This window comes from Aethalodelphis obliquidens, unplaced genomic scaffold (genome assembly GCF_003676395.1).
Source record: "Aethalodelphis obliquidens isolate GAN/ISIS:26980383/991018 unplaced genomic scaffold, ASM367639v1 scaffold30, whole genome shotgun sequence".
Classification (NCBI taxonomy): Eukaryota; Metazoa; Chordata; class Mammalia; order Artiodactyla; family Delphinidae; genus Aethalodelphis; species Aethalodelphis obliquidens.
Genome location: NW_020837974.1, coordinates 20,259,411 through 20,286,542, shown reverse-complemented (window position 1 = coordinate 20,286,542; position 27,132 = coordinate 20,259,411). Strand labels below are relative to the sequence as shown.

Here is a 27,132-nt window from a genome sequence, read left to right as displayed (position 1 = left end):
TGTTACAAGAATTAAATGAGAAAGTATATGAAGAGCACTGAGCGGAATGTGTGCATACAATAAGGACCCAATAAAGTAATTAATGTTGTAGTTGTCAGGCAGTCTCTGACAACAAGTAGCTCAGTCAGATGGTTTCCCATACATGATCACCAGCGTGACGTAAGCTAGGAAGATGACAGCACAAGTTACACTGACCACTTCATTCATACTTCATGGTTTTGTCCATTTGGAATACAAATCAAAAACATTTATGGAAAACCAAACTCCAGACGTAAGTAACCCACCAAAATTAGAATTATTACTGACCCCATGTCAAGTGGTTATAAACAGTAAACTAGGAAGAAACCCCCTACGGGTACTAACAAGAATGACCTCCCAGCACATCTCCATTTCCACCCAGCTCTGTGGTCTCCACCAGGGACACAGGCTCTCAGGCTGTTTGGGGGAAGGCAAAGTGTTCCAGCCTTGCCAGAGGCAAAGGGACAGGACCTATGAAAATATGTTTATACTCATACCTAAGAGCACCTCTACATTTATAAATCTGTACTATAGAAACACTCCAGGTTCCTCCAACCTGGAAGCTATGTAAATATCCACAAGAGGGAAATGATTAAATATATATATTATATGTATATGAATTATTATTCAACTATTAGAATGAGGCAAGTTTACATAAATTGATGAAAACGCATCCAAGATGTGTGATATAAAAAACCACAGTGGAGTACAGTTTGTAAATTATAATCTCATTTGTGTAAAAATAAGCCACAGCAACACATTACTACATGTGTAGAAAAAAAGCAAAGAAGGACCATTCAACATTGTCTTTAGAGAGTGATATTTGGGACTTTCTATATTATCTATTTCTCTAGTAATCAAGCTTTGCTTCAAATTACACTGAAATCAGGAAAAAAAAAAAACAACAACCTATAAAGACAAAAAACATCATCATCATCACTGCTGTTGCTCCTTAAACTGCGTTTTGGAGGTCCTGGCCAAACGTGTACTTTCCTGACTTAGGATGCGGAATAAAAGGAGAACGCACTGAACTCCGACAGAAAGGAAGCAGCCCTTCAGGGGGAGCAGCAGCCCTGGGCCCCACTGCCTGGCCTCGCGCAGTGAGCGAGGACTGCACACAGGAGCCACTCTTCTACGCTCCTTGCCCACAAGACTCACAGAGGTCCCGGAGACGGCTGTGGGGAGAGGAGATCCAGCAAGTTCCTTTCTGCAGAAGGGCTCTGGACACCACCACCCGGCAGTGTGCTGGTGGTAGGGTTCCTCTTTTCCTGACCGCAATTCTGACTCGCAACCTGTCAAAACCAGGAATGACTAAAGTAAGGCCAGGGCATGAGTGACTATGAGCCATGGTGACATTGTGGCACAGCTCTCCTGACCCCAAAGCCCAGGCTTACTACATTTCCTGGGGCAGGTAGAGAAAGGTCAAGAGGACATGACTCCTCAGCAGACCTTTAGTAAGCAGGAGCCTGGATACAACAGAAAAGGGTAGGGAAGAAGGAGAGCAAAATCCCTCCAGGGGTTCAAGCCAGACAGTAGAGGTGAGGATGAGGAAGAGGCTTTGGACCTCTGAGTCCACAGTGCCACCAGGCTATGCTGTAGCCCTCCGCCCTCCCCCAGGCACTGCTGCCCTCATGAAGGTAGGTTTGAGGGACTTCCCCTCTCCTCTCCGGTCCCTAGGAAGAGCTTCCTTACCTTTTTGGTAACTGGGCCATCACTGATCCCTGTAAAGAAGGAACAGAGTGAGATGCACATCCGTAGCTCTACCTGATATGAATTGGAGACTGATACCATCATCCTTTCTAGAACATTTAGAAAGCCTAGACAAAACAAATTACCCAAAGTCATTCAACTCATTCATGGCAAATCTGAAACTGAGTACAGGGAGGACCTCTCTGAACTTCCCGGTATACCCAATTCCTTCTAAAAACCGGCACACTCTCACCAGGGGGAATGGGCTTACTCTCTCCCTGGGAATCAGGACCATTCTGTGCCTGCTGCCCCTAAACAGCACCCTCACCTAAGGCTGCCAGGTCGTGATGCAGTAAAGATGGAGCCACAGTCCCAGCCTGCTCGGATCCACTGTCCACCTCCAAGTCAATCAGGGGGCAGTTCTTCATGCGGCCTGTTGGATTCTGAAAGACTAGAAAACAGACAGTTAGGAAAATAAGTCAGTCAGAATAAGAGCAAAGTCTCCACTTAAAGGTTATCAGTTTCCCTCAGGCCCCCTCCCAATCAAAAGACATCACATCACCCCACCCTTAAGCACACCCCAGATGAACCTTCCACCTCAGCTGACTGGCTTGACTTACAGCCTTGAGTGGCATCTGAAATACGAGGTAACCAGAGGAACTGCCTTCCCACCCCAGTAAACACAGAATCCTCTAACGGTCCATTCAACCTGGACAGTAGCAGAGCTGACTGCTCCAGGTCAGAGGCCTTTGAGGTTCTGACCACAGTGAATCAGAATCATCTCGAGCGCTTGATAAAAATGTGGGTCCCAGCTCTAAGTAGTCTTGATTCAGAAGGTCCAAGAATCTGCATTTTAACCAGTACTCCAGATGATTCCGATTTAGCTAGCCTGGCACTAGGAAACACCTGAAGAAGGTCATATTTTTTTTGGTGTGAGCTCCCATAAGTAAGCACTCATGAGAGGTGCAATCCAAACCTGGGCACGGTATAGCCACCGCTTCTGTTTACAGCCAAAGCTAGTTCCAGCCTAGCAGTCAACCCGTGATGGCACGTGGGGCAGAGGCTGGCTATATAAAACCAATTCTCAAGGGAAAGGGAAAAGAGGACATGCTCTCTCATTTCTATACCATAACCCAGAGCGTTCAGGGATCCATTTCTTTCCCGATGTTTGCAGGCTGCCCCATGGCAGAGGGTGGGAGAGGCTCTCTGCACATACCTCTGGAGACAGGTATGTCTCCCAAAGAGCGGACCACTGTGTTCCCAAAGGTGACACGGCCCTCCATCACCTGTTTGTACAGCAGAACTCCCTGGGTGAGGAGGTCATTTGCCTGGAGAACCTCCGCTGAAGAATGAGAGAAAAATCAGAATCCCCTGGTTTAGCTACCAACAATCTCAGTCTTTTTTAAGCCACTCCACAAAGCAGCTGTCACACGGCTCTACCAGGTTCAGTATATCCATGCCTCCTGCCCCCAGATCACGAGATCAGTCCCCTGGCACACCCAGTCACTCAATCCCTGAACCTCAACACTTCCTTCGCAGGATGTAGGAGGAACCAAATTTTTTCACTTTCTTTGTCTGTACTGTCCAATATGATGGCCAACACTTGAAATATGGGTCTTTCAAGTGAGGAACTAAAACTTTAATTTTAATTCAAAACTTAAAGCTACTTTGTCAATGTGGATGCAAATATTAAAAAAATTTTTTGGTACTTTATTCAGTTATTGGGAAGCGTGTAGGAAACAAGTTGGTACACGAATCTACTTTTTCACCTGTAAATTTTATAAAATCTAAGTACAGATCAAGTATTCCTGATGAAAATCTGACATCCAAATTGAAACATCCTGTAAGTATAAAATACGCAGTGGATTTCAGAAATGTCAAGAGTATCTCATGATCTGGTTTACCTGCAAGAAAGCCTTTCCTAGGAGACAGACAGAACAGCAACAGAGCCAGGGGCTATGCATAACACTGCAGGCCACGGTACTAGGAAGGCACTGCAAGAGCGACCAACTATTCATTTCCTGTCAATTTTTAAACTGGATGGAAGTTGTGAACTAACACGAGGTTGAATTCACCTGGCAAAGTGTTTTATTTGGCATGTGCAAGGTGATTAAAATTTAAATTTTGTGACCTTTGACTTCATTGCAACCGGAGGAAATAACGGGTTTAGACAATAATTACATCACATAAAACCCAGAAAACCAGATACCATGGGCCTCTTCACATCACCTGTGAAGCATTCTTGCTCCCCGGCACACGCCCTGCCATTTGAACCTGAATCTGAACAAGCCTCCTGATCCAATTTATAAGAAAGCAGGAATTTCAGAAATCTCAGGAACAGAGAAACATTAAATACCATGGGAGATGCCATCAGAAAATTGAGACCAAGAGAAACTCTGCAAGTCAAAGGACATGTTTTTCATGTATGAAGTAAAAAAGAATGGGGGCTACCCATTAAAAGGGACTTAAATATCAACCAATTACAAAGCGTGGTTTTTCTTTTTGATACTGATTTACAACAAACTTTAAAAAAAGAAAGAGGGTCAACAAGGAATGATTAGAGGGAAAAATGCCCAGGAAAATCTGAACACTGACTGGTTACTTTGAAATGTTTGGAATTTGCTTAAAAATAGAATTGGGAGGACTTCCCCCGGTGGCCCAGAGGTTAAGACTCTGAGCTTCCCCTGCAGGGGGCACGGGTTTGATCCCTGGTCGGGGAACTAAGATCCTATAAAAATAAGTAAGTAAAGTAAATAAATAAATAAATAAAAGTAAATGCATAGACAGTCATCAAACAGACATCTAATAAGGTGCCAGAACTTATTAAAATAAAAAAAATAGAATTGGGGATGTAGGGGGGAAGATGGAGGGAGAAAGCAGTACAGATAAAACAAGATCAAAAGACTGGCCATGAGTTGGTAATTATTAACAAAAGGTGAAGAGTACATGGGGATAGAATAAATCCCTTTTGTGTGTTTTGAGATTTTCCATAAAATAAAATAGTTTTAAACGTTTCAATACCTGTGTACAGGATTACAGTTCTCCCCTGTGCCTTCCACTTGGTATCCCCACTTAGACTCCCCACCCAGCCCCTGAAGGCACTTTGGGTGTGAAACCTTCCAAGGAGCCCCTCGCAGCTGTTTCTCAGACCTCTGAGAATGTTCAGCCTTTCTTCAAGCCTTCAATTGTAGCCACTCTTTCTCCTATCCCCTTCACACCCAATCTACATGGTAAATTTCCACCCTTTTCTATGCTTTCAGACTTGCGGCTCATTTCTTGCTCAAACATAGTAGATTCCTCTGGAAATCAGAAGAATCAACTCAGGCCACACCCTCCCCAAGCCCAACCACCATAACACCTAGGGACTACTGTCTTGTTTCTGCGTCAGCAGTAAGGCAGGAAGCCCCACGTCTGTCCTGCACTCTTGGGTGCTGTCTATGCCTAAAGAATAAGACTGTACCAAGGGACTTCCCTGGTGGTGCAGTGGTTAAGAATCTGCCTGCGAATGCAGGGGACACAGGATCAATCCCTGGTCCGGGAAGATGCCACATGCTGTGCAGCAACTAAACCCGTGTGCCACAACTATTGAGCCGGCGCTCTAGAGCCCGCGAGCCACAACTACTGAAGCCCGCACACCTAGAGCCTGTGCTCCACAACAAGAGAAGCCACCGCAATGAGAAGCCTGAGCAACACAACGAAGAGTAGCCCCTACTCGCCCCAACCGGAGAAAACCCGCACACAACAACAAAGACCCAACACAGCCCAAAATAAATATATACATATTTTTTTAATTAAAGAAAAAAAACATCATACCGAGCGCATCGTCATCGTCGGTGGTATCGCTTGCCAGCCGGAACAGGGTGGGCCGCAGCTTTTCACACCTCTCATACACGACCTATAAAACAGAGCTTGTTACGTAAATTCTCAGTAAGTGTGTTATAAAAAAAGAAAGATCCCAAGACGTGTAAATGTGAAGAAATGGGAAATCTCTACACTGCTTTCAGAAATACGAAATGACACAAACACTCTGGAAAACGGTCTGGCAGTTTGTTAAAGAGTTAACTGTGCATGCAGCAGATGACCTAGCAATCCCACGTCGAGGCATTTACCCAGGAGAAAGGGAAGTGTATGTTCACGCAAAACCCTGTATACAACTGTTTACAGCAGGTTAACTCATCATCACCCAGAGCTGGAAACAACCCAAATATCCACCAACAGATGAACGGATATACATATTGTGGTGTACGCATACGACGGAGTACCACTCAGCAGTAAAAAGGAATACTCTACTGGGACCTCCCTGGCGGTCCAGCGGTTAAGACTCTGCGCTCCCCAGCATAGCACAGGAAGATCAGCTCGGTGCTTTGTGACCACCTAGAGGGGTGGGATAGGGAGCGTGGGAGAGAGACGCAAGAGGGAGGGGATATGGGGATATATGTGTACATATAACTGACTCCCTTTGTTATGTAGCAGAAACTAACACACCATTGTAAAGCAATCATACTCCGATAAAAATGTTAAAAATGATAATAATGAACACTGCTTTGCAATCAAAAAAAAAAAAAAAGACTCCACGCTCTGAAACCAGGGGCCATGGGTTTGATCCCCAGTCAGGGAACTGAGACCCCACATGCCAAGCGGTGCAGCCAAAAAAAAAAAAACAAAAGAATGGGTCTCGGGTCTCAAATAATAACGCCAAGAAGGAGAAGAGAAGCCAGACCAAAAAAAAAAGTGTAATACTGTATCATTCCATTTATATAAGAGTCTAGGAAAAATATACTAATCAGAACAGAAAACAAATCAGTGGTTGCCTGGGGATGGGGAGAGAGGCAGGAACAGAAGGGAAGGGAATGAGGAAGTTGGGGGCGGCTGAGGGACATAAATTTTGATTGTATGATGACTTCTTGAAATATATGTGTATTCCCAGTATGTCAGTGATACTCAGTGCCACCTGAAATTTAGTTTTAAAAAGAGTACCTGCAAGGCTGCCTGGTCTGGCGGGGCCTGCCCTGGCCTGCGGTACATGCTCAGCATTTCCTGCAGCACCTTCACGTGGCTCCGTACCTCCTCCACAGCACTGACTCTCTTGGACACCTTTTCTGATTTTTCTTGTTCCTTTTGGGAGAAAGGGGATGAAGTGAGGGAGTAGAAGCTCTGAAGAAAGCCTGAACAAGCGCCGGGAAAGGGGTGCTGCACTGTGGAGAGCTCAGGGGAGCCACCAAAACACGGAGCGAATGGAGTGTTCACTCAGCAGGTAGAGAAGATGCTCAAGGCCCGGAATTCCTGGGACAGACAATGCAGTTTGGGGAGCTGGGACTACTCCTTTGTACCACCAGCCTAAATCCCTCTGGAAAAGAAATTCCCAAACCTGGATTCTATCCACACCAATACCCATCGCTGGGACGGAAACTGGTGTCTGTGAAATGCTTTGAGTTCCTAGACAGAAGTACTAGAGAAACACACAGCAGTTTCTGCTTCCAGTCACCACCTTGCTGCCCTTCAGGGAGCCCACAGCTGCTCCCCGGTTCAGGGCTAGGCAGCCATCCCTTCTCCCAGACGACTGTGTACCCACACCCTCCAGCACACACACACATATACACTGTCCAGCCCCTGTCAAGTGCTGCTTCTGCAGAACCCCCTGGAAAATGCCCACCTCCTTGACCAAATTCTTGATCAGCCGGTTTGCAGCCTGAAGATCCTCAGGATGGTTGCTCTTCAGAAGCCTTGTCAGAAGCTGAAGAGGGAACAACACTAGGTGAAACCAATTCCCTCTGTGTCAAACGGCCCAGACTGATAGCACCAGCAACAGCAGAGTCAGCACTAATAACAGCTCGCACATTTTATACGCATTACCTTACCAAATCCTCACAACACAGTAACCTAAGGATTACGACCATCCCCACAGACCACTGGTTTTTCCATGGGGTGGGGCGGTGGATGTCCCCAGGGAACCTCTGGCAAAGTCCGCAGACATTTTCGGTTGTCACAACTGGGGGTACTCCTGGCATCTAGCGGTTAGAGGGATACTGTACACACTCTATCCTACAGTGCCTAACGACCTCCAACAAGAAAGCTAACTGGCCCAAAATGTCAACAGTGCCAAGGCTGTCTTGGACCGCATACTATGATGTGACAGACCTTGGCGATCTCGTCCACCTTATTCCCAATAGGTAGAGGAGTCACTCACTCTTTGTTGGATGGGTGGCAGGACAGGTGGAGATACTGAGTGTCAGGGAGTCTAAGCAGCTGACACAAGACCATCTTTCTCAGAAGTCCATGCCACACCTCCTCCCCCGTTCCTCCCACCCTCTGCAATGGTGAAGCACCTGTAGGAGAGGAGCCAGAGGGAAAGCCGCCCAGAACCCAGCACAGCCCTGCTCACTCTGCCCACAGTGAGCACCTCGATCCAAGGGAAGATTACAGCTGACAGTTGCAGCTGGAAGGCAGAGGGTACCAGAGACCCCTCCTCGGACTAGAGTCTTCCTGGTTCTACACTCACCAGACCTTGTGAGGGACCAAGAACGCTAATGACCAAAAGCACTGCCACCTTTCAGGGGCACCCTGGAGTTATCCCTGGGTCTTGGCCTAGGTTTGGACCACCTTGCTTTTCCCTTCCCTCTCCTTACTGATGTCTGAGGAGCAACAATTCTGGGAGACAAAAATGGAAGGAAAATGGGTGAGATCATGCTTACTGACACTAAAAAGATCTGAGCCAACATACAACCAATTCTTTACTGCCCACTCTCCTCCCCCAACACCACACTCTGGATATGACCGACGACCCACATTACCCACTAGGGTTATCCTTTCGTACCTTCTTTCCCTCAGGAACACTGAACAGATAAAGTGAAAGATATAAAGAACAGGACACTTATTATTTGGCCTATCCACAAAGAAAACATCCAGACCTTCAGCTACCTCTCTCTGCTCCACAGGGAACTCAAAACCCACCTCCCCACACTCTCCCACACTTTGGTTTGGGGTCAGGGGACATTGCAGGAGAGTCCCTAAAAGAAGGGATCTGTGGGGGTGGGATGAATTGGGAGATTGGGATTGAGATATATATACTAATATGTATAAAATGGACAACAAATAAGAACCTGCAGTGTAAAAAGGTAAATAAAATAAAATTCAAATAAAAAAAAAGAAGGGGTCTGGTCAGACTCCAGGTAGGCCACCAAGGTCAGGGAGAAGCTCCTTACCTTTGACTTTTCTTCATCGGCATCAAAGATGGAGCTCTTGGGCCAGGGAGAAGGTGGGGGCAAGATTTTATCCACTGGTAGTTTAGGATCTTGCTTTATGATTCCTAAAACATGCAACTCATGAATATACAGATATAGGTACCCGTTGACTTCAGCAGGATCCAGTATAAAGCCCAGAAACTCCTGGTTCCTGATGTCCCACCAGGAAAACACTGTCAACGACCTTACAGAGATACACCCAGGGTATGATCAAGGCTCTGCATCCTCCCTTGGGAGAATCCATGGAACCAGTACAAAGTTGGAGAGGTCAGAGCCAACTAAATTAGAGCAGAACCGGACCGTAAGGCTAGTGGTCAACGGGCCTTACACTATACAAATACTGATCATTTTATGCAGGTATACAATCTCCCAGAGCCCAGAAATTAGTGTAGAATCCCTAATACTCCTAAAAATGTTAAGTGAGTGTATGCGACAGGGAGAAAAATAGTCCATGCTGAATCCAGGCCCCTCCCACAGAGCCCAAGAGAAAAGGAACATGGACTCCCAGCTTCTACACAGGACACACTCTGGGGCTCACAACACAAGAGGAATAGGCTCATTCTCCAAAGGCCTCACAAAAAAAGAATGGGAGAGGCCTGATGGCCCACTGAAATCCTTCTCTCCCAACAGAAAAGCCTCACACTGCTGGGGGAAGGACACCAAACCTGTTGTCCTTAGAACAGTGGTGAAAATCTACTGAGCTGGAAAAAAAAGAAAAGAAAAGCCTGTGCCCCTGGGGGAGGGGCAGCAACGTGTCGCGGCCCAGACCCGAGTCGGGATGGGACAGCATCACAAACAGGTCCCACCAAGACCAGGGACACATGCCTGCCTGAGACTGAGGCTTACTCACAGCAGAACCAGCACCACCACCACCAGGCTACGGGCACTGAGGAACAAGTAGTAAGGGTCTACTGTCAGGAAAGGCGATGGAATAAGACCCCCTCTGAGGTGTAGAGCAAGAGGAAGACCCAAAGCTGAGAGTAGAGCAGATACTGAGAGAAACGCTCTAGCAAGTCAGCCTCCACCCTCAACACAAGCTAACACTAGAGAGTCTGGAACCTGGCATAGTGAGGGTAACTACAGCAACAACCATCTCAAACCTAGCTCAACTCCCGTCAACCGGAAGGAACGGTCTACCCATTTCCAGGGATCAAAATTACTGCGTCAGCCTCTATTGTTGTATCTACTGGACACAAGATCTCCAGCTTTCACCCCAAACTAACAAAGCGTACAAAAAAGCAAGAAGGAACAACTACTGTGAAAAGGGAATGCAACATAAGTAATGGTAGTGAGACCTTGTTTCTTCAGCATCTGGTAAGCATCTCGGATCTTGATGTCTTCTGGAAACCACACTGTCCAACTGAAGAGTATTTCAATGACTCTTCCTTTAACTTTTTCTGTGGTCCAGGAGCCTAGGTACTGAAAAAGGAAAGGGAATTACAGAGCTGGAAGGGACTTGGTGAGACGGGAGGGAAGGCGGCAAGACGTAACCTTTAGAGAATGACACAGCTGTTGAGAATACGACATAAACTGGTTAGAACCGATTAGGCCCAAGATGGTGTAAGATTTGGCTTCCAGTAGACCTTGAACTTCAGTATACGCTCATTGTAATACATTAGCTAAACGACACACCCACAGGTGCCATGACCGTTCAGAGGCTGACCATAAAAGGCCAGAAAGTGAGCGGTGGCCCAATTCCTGGAAATCTCTGCCCCTTCCCCAAAATAGCTGGAATAATCCTCCCACTCGCTAGCCTATGAAATCACCCAACCCATAAAAACTAACCACCCCGTATTTCAGGACTGCTCTCACCTTTTGAGACATTCTACCTTTGGAATGTATATCTCTCTAAATAAATCTGTTTTCCCACTTAGTTCTCGGGGCAGAGCCACCTTGCCTGCACACTTGTATCCCTCACAGGCGTCCTATATTAATAAATCTACTTCTTGCCGATCACTTTGCCCCTTGCTGAACTCCTTCTGTGCAGAGACATAATGAACCTGAGCTTCAGTAAGTCCTGACACCAGGTGATTGATTTTAATTAAAAGACACTGGGTTTGGGACTTCCCTGGTGGCGCAGTGGTTGAGAGTCCGCCTGCCAATGCAGGGAACACGGATTCGAGCCCTGGTCCAGGAAGATCCCACATGCCGCGGAGCAACTAAGCCCATGCGCCACAACTACTGAGCCTGTGCTCGGGAGCCTGCAAGCCACAATTACTGAGCCCGCATGCCACAACTACTGGAGCCCGCACACCTAGTGCCCGTGCTCTACAACAGGAGAAGCCACCGCAATGACAAGACCGCGCACCGCAACCAAGAGTAGCCCCCACTCGCCACAACTAGAGAAAGCTGGTGCGCAAGAATGAAGACCCAATGCAGCTGAAAATAAACTAATTAATTAATAATAATGATTAAAAAAGAAAAAAGACAGTGGGTTTGAGTCCCAGCCTGTGCATTCAAGTCCCAATCTGAGCTTTGGCTGGGTTCAAATCCCATCCTAGTTGTGCAGTTTCACTAGTAGACTGCCCAGCCCACACTATCACTAAAGAGATGGCCGCTGAGACCCAGAGAAGTGAGCCGCCCAAGGCTGGTAGAGCTGAGGCACAGCGAGAAGACGAATTACCTGGCACCCATTTCCAGGGCTCTTTCTGGGTTTCAAAGAATCAACCTATAAAGCCACTAAAATTAAATCCTACCATATACTGGCCTAGGTTAGAGCCACTGGGGACACTCATTATCTGACTGTGGCAAGTCTAGAATAAAAATGTATTTGGAATGAAAATAAGGTAAAGTGAAAGGAATTGCTGAAACTCAAATGTTCTGAAGAAATAACATATATATATACATATATATATATATGTGTATATATATATATTGACCCTTGTCCTCAGTTCCTCCTGGCACAGAATTTCAAAGACCCTAGGAATTTCCTAAGTGACAGGAACGTCTTTTGTTATTTACAATGAGCCCCCATGGACCATACCTGAGTTTCTGCTAAACACTCCTGGTGGGCACTTAGTTTCAAGGGCGGGATTGACCATGTGATTAGAGGGTTGGAACTTTCAGCCCTATCCTGACCTCCCCAAGAAGAGAGGGAGGCTGGAGACTGAGTTCAATAACATGGCCAGTGATTAAATTAATCATGCCCACATGATTCCAGATAAAAACTCCGAAACAACCAGGTCCAGAGAGCCTTCTGGTTGAACACATGGATGTGCTGGGAGGGTGGTATGCTCAGGTTCCACGGGAGAGGGCATGGAAGCTCTGCTCCCCCTTCACCCCCAAGACCTTCGCCTATGTATCTCTTGCATTTACATCCTTTACAGTAAAAGAATATTAGTAAGTATAGTGCTTTCCTGTGTTCTGTGAATCTTTCTAGTGAATGATGGAACCTGGCAGAGGGGGTCAGAGGAAGCTCTGAACTTGTAGTTGGTCGGGCAGAAGTGCAAGTAGCTTGGGCATCCCCGAGACTTATGACTGGTGTCTGAAGTAGGTGTAGTCTAGGTAGGACTGAGCTCCTAACCTGTAGGGTCTGTCCTAACTTTGAGTACTTATTTTCAGAAATGAATTAAATCACAGGACACCCAGTTGGTATCAGAATTGCTGGGAAGCAGCAAAGGAAGGTTCCACCAATGTTAGTTACCCGAGAATGGTGTTGCTAAGACACAGGAGAAAAGCTACAGAAGACAAGGAAAGAAGGAAACTTAAAGCTACACCCAACATGTCTTGCTGTCTCTACCAGGAAACCTGTGCCCACCAGCTAGGCCCCTCTGTGCTCGCCCCTCTAGGCCACCTGTCTACAAGGCCATTTTTAAAGGGAGAATTTGAAAATGCTAACCATCAAAGGGCGGGGATCAGCTGATGACCATCATCCTACACCTTGGAGAGGAAAGCTTTCACCTCTCAGCTCTCACACACCTGGGACAGCCTGGCAGGTTCTATCCATGAGCAGGTCTGCCTCTGGACCAAGAAGGGTGACAGGAGCTTGAAACCTGGGGTGCATGCAGAACAGTGAGCAAAGCCAAGCCCAGGGTACTCACCTTTGGGGACAACACTTTGATGAGCTCGTTCAGGAAGCGGAACTTGGCCACCTCGTTGTGGAACTTCTCCCCACAGTGGTTCACACACACCTCCAGCACCTGTGCAGACACAGGACCCCCATGAGAAGGGGAAACCATTGGCTCCAGGGCTCATTTCAAACCTGGTAAATATTTGCTGAAATCATGGCTCAAGACTGAGGACACTAAAGATTGGGAGAAAGGGTGACACTTTTAGATTAAGAAAAAAAAGAACCTGTTTGCTCTTGTAACTGACAGGTTTGTGCCCAGGAAATAGCTCAGTGGGGTGCTCTGAGGTCACCCCACCTTTTTTTTTTTTTTTAATATTTATTTATTTATTTGGCTGTGCCAGGTCCTAGCTGTGGCACGCGGGATGTTCGTTGCCATGTGCTGGATCTTTGTTGTGGCGTGTGGGATCTTTTAGTTGCAGCATGCGGGATCTTCTAGTTGCGGCATGTGGGATCCAGTTCCCCGACCAGGGATCGAACCCCAGCCCCCTGCACTGGGAGCGTGGAGCCCCAACCGCTGGACCACCAGGGAAGTCCCTCACCCCACCTTTTAAGGAGACCCTTTGGGCAGGTGAAAGCAGTCAGAGAATCACTTCCTTCTTTCTCCTTAGAGGCGGAAATTGGACGTGGAATACCCAAGAACTGTTAAACTACGGGTTACCTACTGGCACTTGAGTGACAAATTGGGCCTGTAAATAAATGTCTTCTTTGGTCCACAATCTTGTTTAACATTTCAAATCAGTCACCAATATCGAAAAATTCAGAGAATTCATATATTTAAAAATCTAGATTCCCAGTTTCTCTTAAACAGAAGTCCTAGCAACACTGGGCCCAAACTCACGCCTGGCAACAGCCAGCAGGTCCTGCACTGTAGCTGCCCTCTTTAGACTGGGCATGGGCTCTCCAGTTCCTTGGTCCCCACCCAGCAGCTCATTCACTTATGTTACCAATCTGGCCCTGTGGGACTTGACCTTGCCAGCCCGGGTCTAAAAAGGGCAAAAAGAAATAAAGCCTTCCTTTCCTTCTCGCAAAGCGGGCTCAATACTACTCTCCAGAAACAGATCTAGAATGGGGCGATCTGAGCCCAGAACTCCTTCCAGCCTGCCTTCTCAAGGCCAGTGAAGGCGAACCTCTCAGAGCCTCTTCCCCACAGAAACGCTAGCCTCAGGACAGGAGAGCTTAGGCTAAGGGGCAAGCCGAACTCACCGTTAAGGCATAAAGAGCTTCTTTCTCTTGTGGAGACTGGATCTTGTGGGCCAGTAGCCAAGGTGCATGGGTTGAGCTAAGGGAAAACAAAGACACCTGGACTCTGGGCGGAGAGGAACACACCAGTCTGGCTGAGCACACCCAGTAAAGTCCCCTCTCCTCCAGGAGCTCGGGTCCCAGAGCAGAGGTGGGATGTGACTGCACACGGCCAGGCATGAGCCCCTGAAGGCGGCCGACTCCCACCCACCCTTCTCATAGCTACACTTCCAGGGCACACCATCCTCTCCCCAGTCAACCCACCCCTACAACTTCCAGACCTGTGAGTAACTTGGTCGTGAGCAGCACAGACCTTGTCTGTCATATGACAACTGCTCAGTTAACACTAGAGCAGAAAATGTGATCAACCTTCTTGCTCGTTTCAAAATGAATATTCAGCAACATGGAGATAAAACATCCGGATGACTGACTCATTTCTTAAGTTCCTATCCAGATACTTTAGAAACCAAATTCAACAAAATCTTACCCCTTTTCCCCCTGCTTTTCCTTAAGAAAGACTGCATTTAAATTATGGAGAACACACTGATCTTTCACATTGCTGCGCACCCTAGCTACATTCTGTCCCTAACACTCAGAGACCTCCTCAGGAGCAGTGTTTCATAACACTATTTAAAATGTATTAAGTAGCTGCCAGTTACAAACTGACTATTTGTTTTTTAGAAAACCACATGAATTTGCTATTTCTAGAAAAATAATGTACTCAGTAGATCACGGAGGGAGAAAAAAATGAAACAACAATCTATGCTACGTGAAACAATCCTGAGAAACAAAGGCATGCACAGTCTGAGGTGCCCCCAAAGTCAAGCATGTGTGTGAAGTCACCTTACCCACTGGAATCAGTGTTCACTTGGTCACAGAAATTCTGAATAGCTGACCAATCCTGTTCTGACATGCTTGGGTCTGTGGCTTTATCTGTCAAGGAAATAAAAAATAAAATTAAAGTATAATAAAGAGAAACAAACACCTCTCCACACCACTAGCCCCCCAAATATGACAACAGCCAAGGACTGTGACATCACCTCTAGGGGATGAGACCCAGGGAGCAGACAGCTGAAAGGGACAGGGGCCTGTACTCATCATCACTGTCAGGCACAGTGTCTGGCCCATGATACGGCCTCAGCGACTGTTTGCTGACTGAATGAACAGCTCAACTGGTTAACAAGCTACTGTCCTAAAAGGGGCTCCATTCCCAGTGCAGGGGATGGCCTATGTGCACCTTCTTCATGCCCGTGTCAGGACTCCCCCACTTTGGCCCTGCAGTGAGGACGGGCTTGGGCCAGCATCTGGGCGTGGGCCAGAACCTGTAAGCTTCTTAGCCATGTGACAGGAAGACTAGAACATACAATGAAGCCCTGAGCAGCTCCCACCATATCCTCAAAGTAACAGGCCTAAATCTGAGCCTCCTTCTTCTGAAATCTCCTGACCATCCTGTGTAAGAAGCTTCTCCACATGTCAGTGGCTTATCCAGTCTGACGAGAGGACCTCCTTGTCTTCACTCCTCAAAATGCTATTTCTCTCTGCTACCATACACATGGCCAAGGAACCCAGATCTAGTCACGCTAGGGTCTCCCCCATTGGAACATTTATATTCGGATGAAATACGAGGACACGGAGCATGAAGAGCACGAGGGCACAGCCAGGAGCAGGAGATACCTGGAGAAAGAGGGATTGTCAGAAGGCCTAATGTTGAGACCATGCTCCACGGAAGGGAGGGGCAATCCTTGACTTCCTGGAATAAGGGGTTGTGTGTATCCTTCCTGGTGCTTGATGGTAGCAGCTTCCTCCTCTCCTCCCACTGCTGCTGCCTAGAATCCGCAGCCAGCAACCCAACAAGGATGCCCATTCCACACGCCGCGCCCGCAGACTGAACCAGGCCACATTCTCACAAAGGAGTTGCTGAGACTGTCTTCATCCTGCCCTTTCATAAGACTGTCTTCATCCTGCCCTTTCCCTTACTCCCCACTGTCCAGCCTGTCCTGGCCTACCTGGCTCTCCAGTGAAATATCTTACTGGTCCTGACAGAGAAGCTCTTTCAAGCTCTGCAAATAAGTAATTCTTATGGTCACATCTCTGACACTATTCCTCTTGCCTGAATGTCCACTTCTCTCCTCTCAAAATCCTATCCATTCTTCAAGGCCACTCTGAATTTCCGCCTCCTCCCAAAACCCTCCTCCCACTGCTCCAGCCCCTACTAATTCTCCTCCCTTCTGATCACTTAAGACTACACAGTCATCCAGAGTTTAACTTTTCCAGACAGCAGTCACATTTATGTCACGCAGAAGTCATGTGCCCCACAGCTCAACAATGAGATTCAGAGGACAGGTACTCAATCCCCCATCTTCCCACCCACCAACTCCATCCTAAGTGAAAAAGGACAACAAAGGAGAGCAAAGGAATTAGATGATCAATTCCCATATGCCCCTCACCTTTTTCCTCCTCAAAGCTCTTTCCCTATGTTCCATCTCTCAAAATGCCGTTCACCTTTCGAGTCCCAATTCAAATGCCACTTCATAAAGACTTTCTTAATCTTTCTATCTCCCACCCCCACAAAACAGAAGCCATCCCTTTCTTCTTAGAAGGCCCACATCTTATCTGCTCTTTCAGGATGGGGATCTCCAGCTCCATCCCTTACTAGTTACATGTCCTTGGGCTCTCTGAGCCTCAGTTTCCTCAACTATAAAATAAGGAAAATAGTACCCTCCTCATGGGATAGCCATGAGATTTTTAAAAGACAGTGTCTGAAGTACTCAGTATAGCAGCAACCATTAAGTAATCAATAAAAGATAGCTAATCTTATAATAGTCTCTGTCTATACTTTAGTATGTACACATGACTTATTACACTTAAACTTCAAAAGTTTATTCAAAATGAAGGCAGAGGGACTTCCCTGGTGGTCCAGTGGGTAAGACTCCATACTCCCAATGCAGGGGGCCGGGGTTCAATCCCTAGTGGGGGGACTAGATCCTGCATGCATGCCACAACTAAGAAGTCTGCATGCCGCAACTAAAGATCCCACATGCCGCAATGAAGATCCCGCATGCCGCAACTAAGACACAGCAGAGCCTAAATAAATAAATATTTAAAAAAAAAAGTTGGTAGCAACATATTCAGTAAATGTTAAAAAAAAAAACGAAGGCAGGGGCTTCCCTGGTGGCGCAGTGGTTGAGAGTCCGCCTGCCAATGCAGGGGACACGGGTTCGTGCCCCGGTCCGGGAGGATCCCACATGCTGCGGAGCGGCTGGGCCCGTGAGCCATGGCCGCTGAGCCTGTGCGTCCGGAGCCTGTGCTCCGCAACTGGAGAGGCCACAACAGTGAGAGGCCCGCATACCGCAAAAAAAAAAAAAAAAAAAAAAAAACAAAGGCAGAAGCCATATGTTTCCGTGCTTAGTACAATGCCATACCCATAGGCACAAAATAATTACTCATGAAATAAACTTAAGGCAGTGATTTCCAGAGAGTCTGATTAAGGAGATCTGACTCATCTAAGATAATTCTTTACCCTTTAAGCTTCATTAAGTTTCACTTCACTACAAGGTCAAGCTTGACACCTAAAAGGCATTCAGACCTCAACACTTGACTCTACGCCCTAGTGGCAGAGAAGAGCAGGCAGGACCCCAATTCACCATGCAGAATCCAGCTCTCTCCCTCCTCCCCTACTGCCAGGTCACCAGTTTTTCCAAAGAAAGGAAGGAAAAAACCTCTAAGGTTAAATAATGTTCTAAACCCTTAACCAAGGCAAAGCAGCAAAAAGATCTATAAAGTGTAAGTTATTTTATTTGCTATATCTCATATGACAAGGATTCCCTCAAGGTTTTTCACAGCTCCCAAATAATAGCAATAATAGTAATAGCTGCCCTCCCACCCCGCTTTGTTTTTGCTGTGGGTCAGACATGATGCTGAGTGTTTTCCAAGCATCCTTTCCTGTAAACCTCAGAACAACTGAAGTTGGTACTATTACCTCACCACTGAAGAAACCTGCCCAGCCACAAAGCTAGAAAATGGCAAAAATTCAATCCCAGGTCTGCCTGATTCCAGGGCCCAAATGTTTCTCAGGGTTAAGTCTTCAGTTCCTTGGCAAAGGCAGGGCCTCTTTTGGGAACTAGCTTCCTTGACTTTCTTACCACTAAGTTATCAGCTCCCTAAGGCAGGAGGAAGGTCGGTCTCATTCACCTTCCCATCTCCAGCACCCAAAATAGTCATCAGCATGGACATCTACTAATGAATGAAGGATTCATCTTTTACTATGCAGAGTCTGGCCAGTTGGCTGCACATATTGCTGACACCGGGAGATGGCTATTCCAGTTCTGAACTAACTGGATCTCTGAACACCTAATTCCACCCTGCCAAGCTATTTCAGTGGCTTTGAGCAGCTCTAGAGAAAATGACCCCCAGAGGACCAGTAGCTCGGTCTGATCAGCCCAGAGCAACCGTCCACGTCTGTTTGACTCCAATTTGCCCCAAGGAGTGGCTAGGAGTCAGACAGGGCCTGGCCAGGTAAAAACTCAAAAAACCTCTACTCTGGGACTTCCCTGGTGGCACAGTGATTAAGACTCCATGCTCCCAATGCAGGGGGCCCAGGTTCCATCCCTGGTCAGGGAACTAGATCCCACATGTATGCCGCAGCTAAGAAGTCCGCATGCTGCAACAAAGTTCCCGCATGCTACAATGAAGACCCTGCGTGATGCAACTAAGAAGCCCGCGAGCTGCAGCTAAGACCCAGCGCAATCAAATAAAATTAATTAATTAATTAATTAATTTTTTAAAAAAAACAAAACCCTGGGCTTCCCTGGTGGCACAGTGGTTGAGAGTCCGCCTGCCAATGCAGGGGACACGGGTTCGTGCCCCGGTCCGGGAAGATCCCACATGCCGCGGAGCGGCTAGGCCCGTGAGCCATGGCTGCTGAGCCTGCGCGTCCGGAGCCTGTGCTCCACAATGGGAGAGGCCACAACAGTGAGAGGCCCGTGTACTGCAAAAAAAACACAAAAAAACACTCTACTTTGCTTCACCTATCACCGCCCCATCAAGAACAGCTATCACTGGCTTCCCTGGTGGTGCAGTGGTTAAGAATCCGCCTGCCAATGCAGGAGACACAGGCTCGAGCCCTGGTCCAGGAAGATCCCACATGCCGCGGAGCAACTAAGCCCATGCACCACAGCTACTGAAGCCCGTACACCCTAGAGCCCGTGCGCTGCAACAAGAGAAGCCACCGCAATGAGAAGCCTGCGCACCGCAACGAAGAGTAGCCCCCGTTCGCTGCAACTGAGAAAGCCCACATGCTGCAACGAAGACCCAATGCAGCCATAAATAAATTAATTAATTAAATTAAATAAAAGCATTTATCTCATCACAAATGCCTTTATCATTAAAAAGAATGGCTATCCTGGGCACCAAGGTGGTTTAATTAGCTGGCACTCGGGCAGGACAAATATAGGACTACTGCCATATATTTGCTTAATAAAAGCAATGTCTGTATGCATTTCAAGTCTGCTACAGCAGGGGTCCCCAACCTCCGGGTGGACCTTACTGGGTCTCAGCCTGTAAGGAACTGGGCCACACAGCAGGAGGTGAGCAGCGGGCTAGAGAGCAAAGCCTCATCTGCCGCTCCCCCATCGCTGGCATTACCTCCTGAAGCATCCACCCACCCCCAGCCCCCCTTTACTCCCCCGTCTGTGGAAAAACCGTCTTCCACGAAACCAGTCCCTGGTGCCAAAAAGGTTGGGGACCGCTGTGCTACAGGGTGAGAGGTATTAAGAAAACAGCTGAGGGGGACTTCCCTGGTGGTCCAGTGGTTAAGACTCTGTACTTCCACCGCAGCGAAGATCCTGCATGCCACGCAGTTCAGCACGGTGCACTCACCCACCAAAAAAATTTTTTTAAAAAGGAAGATTGAAAAAAAAAAAGAAGAAGAAGGAAAGAAAACAGCTGAGCCCTCCACCTGTGAATGAAATGATTCATCTTTTTTTGGCCATGCTGTGGGTTTGTGGGATCTTAGTTCCCCGACCAGGGATCGAACCCTGGCCACAGCAATGAAAGCACTGAGTCCTAACCGCGGGACCATCAGGGAATTCCCTGAAATGGTTCATCTAACAGTGACTAATTCAAAAGTCAAATCATCTCACATCAGCTGCCACCCAACCACCAGGGTCATGACCCTGGCGCTAGAGCAGCCTGTGCTAGTAAAGGGAGCCCTAAGGCTGTGGGGAGCACTCACTTTGAGAACACTTAGAACTCAGCCCCGTAGCAGTGCTCACTGCATGGGGGAATCCTACATGGGGTACACATCGACCCCTATATCCAGCAATCATTCAATTAAGCACACGCTGAAAGCCCAAGCAAGACCCGCCACAGGAATGACCTACGCTTGGGCTCCAGGATAACCCTTGAGAAGCTGGGAGAGTATAAATAGAGCCACTCCCATCCCCAAAGGAGGCATGAAAGCGAGGCTAGGGGACAGGACTTTTCACCTGGGAGTAGGTCCGAGTGGAAGAAGAGAGAGATTTACTGAGCAGCCTGCCTTACCTTTACTTAAGCTACTGCCTCCTTGGCAGCACTACCAGAGCTAGAGACCAGGAGGCCCCAGGGCTGCTGTTAATAGCCCAAGACTCCCAGCAACCCGAAGTGTCCGCTAACAAGGAACAGAGCATAGCACCCCAAGGAATGGGGCACATGAGGCGGTTCATTAACAAGAAGGAGGCAGCTCTAAATGCAGTCATGTGGAACAATGCCCAAAATAAACTAAGTGGGGTAAGAAAAGCAGCAAAATGCCCAGAAGCTGCTACTTTTGTTTCTTTTTTTCATTCTTGAGACGTTTATTAAAATAATACATTCAGGGGAAAAAAATCAATACAATTGTATACATCATTACTGAAAACTGTATACCATCATACAAGAAAGGATTTTATTTTGGGAAATCGATTCGTAATTTATGGCAAGTTTTACTTTCAGAAATAAAACCACAAAACAACACAATCTAATTCAATCTTAAAGGCTGGCATGCTGAGCAAGGAATGTTCGTATTCTTTGTAGGAGCTCCTTCTTTACACCGTCAGGTACCAGGGCTCTGCCTTTCGGTGTGACTTCAGCTACCAAGTCATCAACAGTAACGTGTTCTAGTCCTTTTTCTTCTTTTTTTTTTTTTTTTTGCAGTACGCAGGCCTCTCACCGTTGTGGCCTCCCCCGCTCACGGGCCCAGCCGCTCCGTGGCATGTGGGATCCTCCCAGACCGGGGCACGAACCCGTGTCCCCTGCATCGGCAGATGGACTCTCAACCACTGCGCCACCAGGGAAGCCCTAGTCCTTTTTCTTTAATTACCTCTTTACAGTGTGCCTTCAACTGATCCTTCCAGCCACATTCAATTAATTTGGCTCTCAGCAACTCTTTGAGGCGTTCTCTTTCTCCAGTTTCTATCAACTTTTGGTTAATGGCTGCTCTCATCTGCGCATCTTTGTTCATCTTGCTAACCACACTCTTCAGCTGCCTGGACCTAGACCCTCAGTAGCTTGCGCACCAAAGCACACAGAAAGCTAGCACACCTGCTACTTGTATTTTTAAAGCATGAACTTCTGCTGAAACAGCTTCCTAGGTCTGACGTTTTTCTTTTCTTTTTTGGTAACACAACATGAGTTACTCTCTGCCACTCCCAACTAAGAAGACTAATGATAATAATAGCCAACACTGTGTGCCAGGCAGTATCCTGAGTGCTTCACATGTACTAACTCCTCTTAAGCCCCGAGACGGACATGGTATTACATTCCGATCTTAGAGGCACAGCTGCCTTGCCTGCTGAGGTAAGACCTGCCAGTGAGCTGAGCTCGGCAGTCCCCAGACCCCCCCAGAGTGACTTCCTTCTCCATCCAGTCCAGACTCACGGTGCTTTCCTTCAACGACACTCCTGTCCTTGCCCCACCACCAGCCCTTCTACCCCTTGTCCTCCCACGTACCACCTCCACTGCGCCCCAGCCCCCCAGAAGTCTGGTTTACACAGTTCACTTTCTCTGCCCTATGGAGGGGCGGGGGAGGGGAGGTGCAAGTCCCACAACCACGAAGATTACAAGATACATTTCTGCAGTCCACTCCACACTCCAGAGCCCAAACTCAGAGGATCTCAGGCGGGGAGGGGAGAGGTGAGTCTGCCCTCTCTGCCAGGGCACATCTGGTAACGTCTGGAGGCATTTTTGGTTGTCGAGACTGGGGAGTGGGTGTGTGCTGTTGGTACAGGTTCTAGCCCTACCTGAACAACTGGAAGATCTCACAACTCTGGGACCACACTGGCTGGCCTAAAACAGCTGGAGCTTCAGGACCCCCTCCTTGAGCAGCCAAGGTTCCCTTTTTCTCCCCCACCTGTGTCGGCCGCTAGCTGGCCTCTAACTCGGCCCACTTGATTTTGCAACTCCACTGCCTCCTAGTCAACCACCTTCTGTCCCCACCATTTAGCACTAAGGTATTTCAGTAACCTTTTAGTCGCCAAATTCGAAGTTCCCCCTCCTCCTTCCTCCTCCTACTCTCTCTCTCAGCAGCAAAACCACCTACCAACTACATCCACCTGCAACTCCCCACCGTCCAAGCTTCCCCCTCCACGCCCAGCCTGTAGCCTCCGCCTTCTGTCTCCAGGCTGCTTTTCCCACCTGCTTCATCCATGTTGAGATTCTCCATGCTCCATCTGCAAACCTCTACTCTTCCTAACGGGCACAGCCTCCCTGGACAAGCTCACTGCCAATGAACTGAAGGTCCCAAGTTGACCTCCAGCTCTTACCCTCTCTGGAGCCAACCAACTGCCCAGAGAGGTTCTCTTTGTGCCACAAGCACCTCAAACTCCACAAGTCAACAAGTGAGATATCTGTAACCAACCAGTTACCTGAGCCTGAAACCTGGGATCCATCCTAAACGCCTCCTGGTCTCTGGCCTCTATTCTAATGCATCAAACCTGCTGATTGTACTAGCTAATTATTTCTACTCTCCATCCCAATACCTTTGTCCTATTTCACCCCCGACACACTACCAGAAGAGCTTTTCATCTACTCTCTCTGCCTGAACTCCCCAATCCCTATCCAATTCGTCTCTTCTCACGGCTGCAGGTGATGCTTTTAACAAGTGTACTTGATCAGAGTCCCAGGCTGAAAACGCCAACATCCTCTCCCCTACTGCATCAGGGATAAACTGAACTCCTTGCTGCAACATACAAGACCCTTGAAGATCTCACCCCAATTAGCAGTGCAGCCTCTTTATGCTTTGCACTCCTGCAGTAATGACCTCCTTCTTCCCAGAATGCTCCACACCCTCCTGTTCCCCCAGCTTTTGCACATGCAGTTTCCTGCATCTGAAACGCTGTCGCCTCCATTGTCCACTCAAATGCTATGTCCCCTGAGACAATGCCCAGGTAAACAAACCCAACTCCCACCACCGCACTTTAAACCCGGCTCCCTCCCAATCTTCAGTTAATGTAACAAAGTGCTGTTATTGTCGGCTTGTACCACCCACTTAAAAATGTCTTTGTGAGCAAGGACCCTGTGTTACGCATCTCAGTACTCCCAGCACCCAGCAGAGCCCAATACAAGGAGCATATGCTTTATTCTCTTGGAATTTCGAGTCCCCACCGGTAACGTAGGAACAAAAACGACTCTTAACGACTGCCGTGAGTCTTCCAGGAGACAATACACATAAGAAACCCGGCCACAACCAACATGCACAAGAGGTGTAAAGGGCTTGTTTTGACATTAAAGTCGGCAGCCAGAGACAGCTCCTTCCCAGAGGATGGGTATGTTGCACAACTGAGGAAGTCGAAAGGTCCCCATCTGTAAAACGAGGTTAAAAACAGAAGCTGTCTCTTGGGGTCGTAATGAGGATTAACAGTGGCTGAAATGCTTTTCAGCACAGTGCTTGGCATAAAAGCAAAGCTCAATAAACCTTAGCCATTATGTTGTTAACAGTGTTTATGCACCGCGACTGGGGGAGGTTGGGAGGAGGATGGGGAGCAGGGCGCCCAGCCTCGGGTTCGCAGCCCTGGCGGATTCCTGGGACTCCTCTCGGGGCCTCCCCGCGGCGATCCTCCCACCCGCGCCGGGCCCAGCCCGCCTCCCCGGGCGCCGGCCGCCCCGCGGCCACCTGTCCGGCCGCCGGTCTCAGAAGAAAGGCCCAGGGAGGCGGGAAGCCAGGCCTCACGTGGGGCGCTGGGCCCGCGCCGAGGGGCGGCCCTGGCTACTCACTGAGCCACAGCTCCAGCGCCGCCGCCGGCCCCGGGGGCCCCTCGGCCGACTCGGCCCCCGCCGCGGCCCCGGCCCCCGCCGCCACCGCCACCGCCGTCGCCGTCGCCGCCATAGGCCCAGCCCCGCAGCCGAGGCCGCGGCCGCCCCTGCCCTTCAGCCGCCGGCGTCTGGAGTGTTCCTGGGCTGCCGACGCGGCAGGCGAGGGTCGGCACGTGATGGGACGGGGCCTGTGGCGCCTCGCCCACACACCAGGCCCCGCCTCCGCGCAGGCCCCGGCCCGGGGGTGCCGCCTCCCCGACAGCCCTCCTCCACGCGCGGGTCGGGCTCGCGGACTGGTCTTGCAGACCCGCAGCCAGGTCAAAGTCGGTCAAGCCGACCTTGCAAGGCCTGCCAGATGAACTAGAGGACGCCCCGTTAAATTTGAGTCTCAGGTAACGAATTCTTCTAGCATTTTTATTCCGGACGGTCTTTATGGACCATCACCTCCTTCCATACTTTGCTTTATTTTCTCCGTAACACATTACACCATGAGCGTACTAGATATTTACTTACTGTGTCAAAGGGTAATTGCCCCCCCAAAAAAGTCATGGTTCTCATGAATTGTAAAATGAACGCGTGTTAAATATTTTAACTCTAATTAAACGAGAGAACCAAGCGGATGTCATAATCCGTTCAAAAGGGAAGTCAGAAAAAGGGCAAGTTTATACAGAATAAACGAATGTTGGAACAGATGTGCAGGTGGACACAAAACTAGCTCAGAATTAATTTGCATTTTAAAATTTTTATTATTATTATTATTATTTTGGCCACGCCATGGGGCTTGCGGGATCTTAGTTCCCCGACCAGGGAAGCACGGAGTCCTAACCACTGGACCACCAGAGAATTCCCCAATTTGCCTGTTTACAGGCAAGAATTATTTGCGTTGCTCTCAGTTATCTACAGCTAAGAGTGTAAGACATCTCTGAGGCAGTGAAAGGAAGGATAGGAACTGGAAAGGTGTGCTCTCTAGACAACGTGTAATTTTCCTTGGAAGCACACATTCTCTAGACTCAATTGCCTACTTCACCCCACTAATATAAGCAGAAATTTTGTACACTTTTATGTCCCCAATACCTAGGATAGTGCCTGGCACACCAGTGCCAATACATATTTGTTGAATGGCCAGATGAACAGTGGAAGCAGTAAGAGGTAGCTACAGGATTTTAGGTCCCATCCCTACCCCAAATAAACACACGGTCTAAGTTTAAATGTACATTTGCTGTGCTATTTCAGCTGCAAAATAAGTCCAGACACACATCTCCATCTGACAGATTGCTGCCTTCTATTTGGAAGTTATCCGACTGAACTCCTCCCTGTGTGCCAGGTTCTTTTACAGTTGTTACCTGTCTTAGTAAACTTGGGCTGCTATAAAAAATACCACAGACTGGTTGGCCTAAACAACAGACATTTATTTCTCACTGGAGGCTGGGAAGTCCAAGATCAAGGTGCTACTGATGGGTTCCTGGTGACAACCTGCTTCCAGGTTTGCAGAGGGCTTTCTTGCTGTGTTCACAGGGTGGAGAGAGAGACAGCTCTGATATCTTCCTCTTATCGGGGGACTAATCCCATCCTGAGGGCCCCACCCTCAGCACCACATCTAAACCTAATTACCTGCCACAGCTCTACATCAAATACCATCACGTGGAGATAAGCGCTTCAGCGTGTGAATTTGAATTTTAAGGGGACACATTCAGTCTGTAACATTATTCATGTTTGGGAAATTTTGTATGAAATCAGTGAAAACTAAGCATTGTTTACAGCAGCCCTTCTGTGTTATCTGATTTTGGTTCCTTGAGAATTATTTTACCTCTCTGTAAACTGTAAATAACTGAAAGCAATGGAAAATTATTCTTGTCTATAGACATGCAAATGATTCTGTCCCAGGAAGACACACAAAAAAAAAACAACAACAAAAACCAGCAACAGAAATTGGGTAAATAACCAGACATTGGACTTTGTTTTTTTGAATTTTTGAATTTTATTTTATTTTATTTTATTTTATTTTTTTCAGTACATGGGCTTCTCACTGCTGTGGCCTCTCCCATTGCGGAGCACAGGCTCCGGACGTGCAGGCTCAGCAGTCATGGCTCACGGGCCCAGCCACTCTGCGGCATGTGGGATCTTCCCGGACCGGGGTACGAACCCGTGTCCCCTGCATCGGCAGGTGGACTCTCAACCACTGTGCCACCAGGGAAGCCCTGAATTTTGTTTTTTTATACAGCAGGTTCTTATTAGTTATCCATTTAATACATATTAGTGTAGATATGTCAATCCCAATCTCCCAATTCATCACACCACCACCACCTCCCCTCCCCGCCACTTTCCCCCCTTGGTGTCCATACGTTTGTTCTCTACATCTGTCAGACATTGGACATTTTTATGGCAGGGACAGAGTGGGACTAAACCCTGTTAAAAGATCAAGAGGTCATACATTTCCCATCCTTGGGTCAAGGGAAACACTGCACATGCGCATAAAAGCTCCTTGGGGGTCAAAAGGAGGTGCACCACCCCATAATATGTGATGCTAAGGCCGTCCCATAGGCCCCTGGGCTGGAATCCATCTTGGAAAAAAGTTGCACACGTACGTTGGGGAGGGTCCTAGGGCATCAGGCG

General features: G+C 48.1%; 1 protein-coding gene across 3 annotated transcripts in view; it reads right to left on the bottom strand.

Annotated features, from left to right (window-relative positions):
* GGA2 (golgi associated, gamma adaptin ear containing, ARF binding protein 2) overlaps window positions 1–24,617 on the bottom strand; it is a 30,651-nt gene extending 6,034 nt beyond the window's left edge. Inside the window, exons 1-13 of one of the 3 annotated variants that reach the window (XM_027126637.1) lie at window positions 24,481–24,617; window positions 15,105–15,189; window positions 14,221–14,296; window positions 12,989–13,087; window positions 10,244–10,367; window positions 8,910–9,013; window positions 7,361–7,441; window positions 6,685–6,822; window positions 5,521–5,602; window positions 2,924–3,049; window positions 2,036–2,158; window positions 1,711–1,739; window positions 1,177–1,310 (exon numbers count right to left, since the gene is read on the bottom strand). In XM_027126637.1, coding sequence (XP_026982438.1) covers window positions 1,177–1,310; window positions 1,711–1,739; window positions 2,036–2,158; window positions 2,924–3,049; window positions 5,521–5,602; window positions 6,685–6,822; window positions 7,361–7,441; window positions 8,910–9,013; window positions 10,244–10,367; window positions 12,989–13,087; window positions 14,221–14,296; window positions 15,105–15,189; window positions 24,481–24,592 — 1,313 coding nt within the window. In that variant the 5' untranslated portion in view covers window positions 24,593–24,617. The other 2 variants (XM_027126639.1, XM_027126638.1) reach the window with 2 other exon arrangements.
* Window positions 24,618–27,132: the final 2,515 nt, after the last annotated feature.